Genomic DNA, 6,635 nt, shown 5'->3' on the forward strand with positions numbered 1-6,635 from the left:
GTACTAATGGATACTGTACACTGGAACACAGCTATATACTGTGTGCTAGAGCACGAATGCATACTGTATACCAGAGCACAGATGTTTACTGTATACTAAAATACTAATGTATACTGTATACAAGAGCACTAATGTGTACTGTATACTAGGGTACTAATGTGTACTGTATACTAGAGTACTAATTTGTACTGTATACCAAAGCACTAATGCGCTGATGTATACTGTGTACTAGAGCAATAATGTATACTGTTTACTAGAGCAAAAATGTATACTAAATACTAGTGCACGGATGTATACTGTATATTAGACCACGGATGTATACTAGAATACTAATGTATACTGTATACAAGAGCACTAATAAATACTGTTAGAGCACTAATGTATACTGTATACCAGAGCATGAATGCATACTGTATACTAGAGCATGGATGTATATTGTATACTAGAATACTTATGTATACTGTATACTAGAGTACTAATGTATACTGTATACTAGAGCACTAATGTATAGTGTATACTAGAGCACTGATGTATAGTGTATACTAGAGCATGGATGTATACTGTATACTAGAGCACGGATGTACACTGTTTATTTGAGCAATACTGTATACTGTTTACTAGAGCAATAATTTATACTAAATACTAGTGCACGGATGTATACTGTATACTGGAGCAATAATGAGTACTTTTTACTAGAGCATGATTGTATACTGTATACTAAAGCACTGATGTGTACTTTATACTAGAGCACGAATGCATACTGTATACTAAAGCGGATGTGTACTGTATACTGGAATACTAATGTATACAGTATACAAGAGTACTAATGTATACTGTAAACTAGAGCATTAATGTGCACTGTATACTAGAGCACTAATGTGTATTGTATACTAGAACAGTAATGTTTACTGTATACTAAAGCACAAATGCATACCCTATACTAGAGCATGAATATATACTGTACACTAGAGCACGACTGTATACTAGAGCACGAATGCATACTGTATACTAAAGCAGGGATGTGTAATGTATACTAGAATACTTATGTATACTGTATACAAGAGCACTAATATATGCTGTATACTAGAGCACTAATGTATACTGTATACTAGAGCACTAATGTATACTGTATACTAGAGCACTAATGTATACTGTATACTGGAGTAAGGCTGTATACTGTATAATAGGGCACGGATGTATACTGTGTACTAGAGCATTGATGTATGCTGTATAATAGAACACTAATGTATACTGTTTACTAAAGCACTAATGTATACTGTTTATACTGGAGCACTGATATATACAAATGATCTCTGAACCCTAATCACAACGATACGAATTACAAATAAAGATATACGCACACACAAATGATGTCAGTCTTCAGGGTGGCGCGCTTGCATCAAAATCTTAACTTTTGTGAAGTCGACAAGTCACGTCAACTAATTTGGGACTCAGTTTTGGGCTTGTGACGTGTTCAGTGGCTTGATCAGTGGGTGGAGTGCAAATCCCATTCTCATCCTGAACTTATCCATTCATGTTTTTAACCAGCAGTATTCCTCTCATGGCCAGGGGGTTGACATAGCCAATCCCTGCTACTGTTCAGCAAAGGTGGGTACACCCTGGACTCGTCAGCATTCTGTCCCAGGGCCCATGGGGCTACGCCGGCCCCCGGAAGGCCGGCTGGGGGGTAAACAGCAGAGCAGGTGCAGCATGGAGAGGCCACAGATGCTCGGGGCTCCTGAATGAACTTTATGATCTTTTTCATATTTTCAATGTGACACAGTTTGGTGTTTTTCTTTTGGTTTCTGACTGCCTTAGTGTTTTGTAGGTCAGCTGTCACTCCTCCTGGACGGTCCCTCCCTCCCCTACCTGGTGCTCTCTGTAGAGGAGTGCACAGCTGCCTGCACTTTGTAATCAAGCTTATTTAAGTTGAAGTCACTCAGTGTCATTGCGTACCTGTTTGGTCTGTGGTTTTCCTGTTCAGTCGACACTGAGGTCTGCGTGTCCGTAGGGTTTTTGACTTTACTCAGCTTTTATCTTATATTGTCTTTTTGCAGTTTTCCCTCTTATGAAGAGTTTTGTTTTCCTGTTAATTATTAAATCGCTTCTTAGCGCATTCCAGAGACTCAGCCTGATTCCTCTCTTCACTTGGGTTTCCATCTTTCCAGCCCCAACACATTGAGACAAAAATAAAAAGTTCCTCTATTCTTATTTTTTCCTCTCTCGGGTTAATGCGGGACAGCAAGTCTTCAAACTGGGTCGCAGAGATAAGGACCCAACGCAGAGGAAGCAAGAAAATAAAATGGACTTAACTGCCACTTCATTCAGGAATAATTACTTGTAACATTGTGGTTTGAAATTAAAAACCATCAGGTTTCCTGTGAATGTTTTTGTCAAAACATTTACTCTGAACCTCCAACCAGACAAGACTTTTAACACTGAGGTGTCTGGAAAAATCCTGGCTCACGCCTGAACTTTTTGCATGAAGGGGGAGGGGGGGTTCAGAACTAATTAATCTTCTGTATTCACCCGCTCAGCTTCGTGCTGCTCTGCCGTCGTCCGTCATTCAGACGTAGCTCCTGCTGCAGGAGTGACTGTACTGGGGGAGTCTCTGAAAGATCTCACCAACCCTGCATTGGAGACGCAATTACTGAGATTTTTGTAGAGCTTTTTGAAATGAATCAACCTGATCCATGTAGCGATCAGGCTAACGTCTGGCAGCAGCTCCTCCCACACGCATCTGGGGTGTAAAGGTGATGAACACATTTCTGTACCTGCGTCGAGAAGCAAATTCGCTGCGCATCACAAAACAGGCATCCGATGCAAATTTGACACATGATTCTCATTTGGTGTAAATGTAGTTCAGACTTCTCTGACCACTGAAGACACTCAGAGCTTTGTTTAAAAATGATACGTTTTGGTTTAACAAGGTGAAGAACATTGAAGGGTTTTGGGAAACTTTCTGTAGGATTGTTTGTAGTTTCAATTGATTATTCTTAATGATGAAGGTGATTACAATGCTGCTGCAGATTCCTATTAATGTCACCAAAAGGGAACTGGGCTAAAGCCGCCTTTCATATTTAACAAACCCTGCAGAATCGCTGTCATGTTCTACATGAAACATTGTGTCACACACCTGGATCCTTAAATCACTCTTAGAGGGTGATGCCCCCCACCACCACTAAGCTGCTATTTCTACCCGTTTGACTGGCAAAAGCTTTTTGGTTCAATGGAGTTACAACCTGATTAATCAGCCATGATTAGCATTTAGCCGACCCGTGGAGCCGTGATGTGCGTTATTTATTCCTATACCTCTGCCCTCCCATTTTTCGCCGACACATTAAGCTGCCAGTCTGGTCAGGCGGACCGGGTCAGCGGCCACGTTCATTACAGGACTTGAGTCCTACTGCAAGCCACAGTGCTTCTGCTACCCTGCCTTGACCGCATCTCTTATGTCTCTTTAATGAAAGGAAAAAGATCATATTTATTTTTTTCTTTATCTTTATCCCCTAAAGACGACGGCTTGAGGTTGTTTTATTTGAAAAAACTTTAACTTTTGGTGTACAGTTGTGTTCACGATAGGAGTTGGAAAAAAAAAAAACGCAAAGGTTCAGACTTCTGGAGATATCTGCAGTCATGACACTTTTTAGTAACGACTTTGGGTTCCGTCACTACAGTCCCATCAAGTTATAGCATTCTGGAGGCATTTAGACGTGGACAGGAACCTTTTATAGGATGCTTTGACAACTTCTGACACCAACACATTTTCCCTCAAGACAACCTGGGGAACTGACTTGAATATTTGCGTCAACGAGGCAAAATGGAAAGGGATACTCAAAAATATTAAAACAATGTCAAAGGAACTAGGAACAAGACTGGTTTAAATTTAAGATCCTACGTAGATTTTACTGGACGTCCAACAGGCTGCATAAAGTGGGATTGTCAAAAGCCTCTACCTGTTGGAAGTGTCACGATGCTACAGGCACTCTTCTACACATGCTCTGGGAATGCCAAAAAGTTCAGAGCTACTGGTCATCCATACATAATGAGGTGGAGAAAGTGGTTGGTCACACAGCAGGCTTTAGTTCTCTGTCGTGTACCATCTCCTCTTTCACAGTGGGTCCAAACAACGGTAATGCTGGGAAGGAAACTGCTAGTGAGGGAATGGAAGGGCCCATCGGCTCCATCACTTACCCACTGGCAGACCTCTCTGGGTCAGCGTGCAGCAAAAGGGAGGTTATCGTAAAGATTACTGAACAGAGTTAATGACTTCAACAACAAATGGTCTCACTATTTTAAACACACAGATCAATGACATCTCCAGCTCGAGAAACCAGAAATGACCTCAACTCTGTCATGTAAGGTTGCATCCAGTTATGTATGTATAAAGGATAAATGTCAGATGAAGCATCTGTTTGTCTTTAAAATTTAATAAAGCTCAAGTCATGAAAAAAAAAAGATGCAAAGTTTCAAATTTTAGAGAAAAACGCTGCTGTAACTTAGTCTTAAGATTCTTATGATGGTAATAATTTTTTAATTTTTAACCTGTGGGGAGAAAATGTTCATGCGTGGAAACTTTTTCTTAGCGGATATTCCACAATACACAACAATGGTACAACAATGGTACGTTCCATTATTATGACTCCTGCAACTGCAAGACACTCCTCCATTTCCCTTGAGGGGCAGCACCCCCTCTTCATGACCCTCCATGACCCCGGACAACCCAAAACCTGCAGCACGCATACGGCTCAACCCAACTCTCTAAAATACAGAAATCCTCCTTGTGCATGTAAACAGAAATGAATTAAATACTTACATTATTAATGAAATGTGCTCAAGCAGTTGCTCAAGACTCCAGTCACTGTTTTTACCATTTATTTATTTGTAGTTGAGTTTGGTTGGATGATTTCATTTCACTTCAACCATGGCATTGCTGTTTTAAAGGTACTTAAAGTCCAGGCTTTGGTGATTCCAGATGCCTTCGTGGGTACGATAAAAGAGGATTCAGAGTTTTGAAGTTATGGAGAGCGAATGCAGCCGAGGAGGATCACAGACAGACGGTCTGCAGTCGCTCCTCCTCCTGCCAGCTTTTATCCGCTCACAGCTGCAGGCGTGGCGTCAGCGCCGGATGGCGACGCAGTGCTTTCCTGGACTTGGAAATACGGCTGCCACGAAAGGAGGTGGCAGATGGCTGACGAAGCAGTTTCACTCATAACGCTCCAGTAAAACTTTAGCTCCCAAGATTTAGTACTAGCCCCCTGCACTTAGTAAACTGCAGCTGCTGGCATATTTTTTCTCAAGTCCCAAACTGATAGTTTGGTGAGCTGTGCATAAACAGGCTTCATTGATTGTGTTGTTAAAAAGTGTCAGGGGTCAGTTTCAGAGCTGCTGCAGGCATCGGCAGCAGTGAAGCGTTTCGTTCAGCCGCCGCTGCCGCCACTTTTTTCTGTGGGTTCGAGCAGAAAACTGAGCACGTGCAGAGACCACACAGATGTGAGCATTTTCTGATCATTTTTAATAAAAACACTGCCTCAAACTCAAACTGCTGCTAAAATTACAGATGCAGGACAGGAGAAGGTATATCCAAAGATTGGATGGAAACAGGGTGTGGGAAAAGTGGAAGAACAGAGCGGACAGAGCCATATGCTGGTGCTGAAGGAAGAGTCTTATCGGGTACAGGTGAGACATTCACCCATCTGCACATCTGCAGCTGTGTCCAGATCAGAGGGAGCACCACTGGACACTGATGCTAGACAGGTTCTTCTAATGTGCAGCTGACATCTGCAGGTTTCTGACTGAAGAACATCAGAGATTTTGCAGAGAAAGAGCTTCTTCATCCAGTTTCATAAATCCATATAGAGAGTTTTCCTGTTGGTGAAGGAGATGCATTCACTGAAAAGCAGAGATCAGAGCCACAACTGCAAACATTGGGGCAGCAGAAGAGATTCATATTCATGTTCAAGCCTGCAATTTCTGTTTCCAGAATCTCTGGAGGAAAAAAATAGTTTATTGTTTAAAAATTATATCATGCAAATTAAGGTAAAAAAGCCAACATGCTGAAAGGATTTGAACCACAGATTCTACAAAATATGAAGGTCTTTTAAGTCCAAAACCTATGTCAGTTACCTCATAGAAAGTTGTGCTTCTGATGGATCTTTTAAAGTGCTGCATTTTATATAACCAGTTTAAATTGTTGAACAGAACCAATCCCATAATCCTCATTTCGCTCGCCGCATGCACGTTCAGTTCTTTGATTTTTATACTTTACACTTAAAATGAGGTACATTTAGCAGAATTAACAGGAGATCCATCTCATCCCTGCAGTGCTCACAAAGCAGGAGGTTACCTGGAGGTTAATATTGGCCCTCAGCAGGTCATCTTTTAAGGAAGTGTCAGAGGCTGCACATCTGTAAATGTTCATGCAAAGCCATTCTCATCTTCAGGATGTCAAATGCTGCCGTTTCGTCAAAGCATGATGTCTTTCTGAGATATGAATGAGGTGTCCTCTGGCGACCGTGTTGGCATGGAGAGAGGACAGCTCCTTGTGAAGCCTTTAAATGTGTTCCCTGATGTTTGAGGGGCTTGAAGCGCAGATCTGAAGGAACTCACTCATTTTCAAAGCAACAAAGAATCCG

General features: G+C 41.6%; 1 protein-coding gene across 1 annotated transcript; it reads right to left on the bottom strand.

Moving 5' to 3' along the window:
- Positions 1–501: 501 nt before the first annotated feature.
- On the bottom strand, positions 502–4,187 carry LOC111946710 (dynein heavy chain-like). The gene is given in 3 exon segments (XM_023950490.1): positions 502–890; positions 1,118–1,266; positions 4,101–4,187. Coding segments are annotated over 3 exon segments (384 nt in total). The 3' UTR covers positions 502–742.
- Positions 4,188–6,635: the final 2,448 nt, after the last annotated feature.

The sequence above is a fragment of the Oryzias latipes genome, chromosome 3, assembly GCF_002234675.1.
Source record: "Oryzias latipes chromosome 3, ASM223467v1".
In the NCBI taxonomy this organism is placed as follows: domain Eukaryota; kingdom Metazoa; phylum Chordata; class Actinopteri; order Beloniformes; family Adrianichthyidae; genus Oryzias; species Oryzias latipes.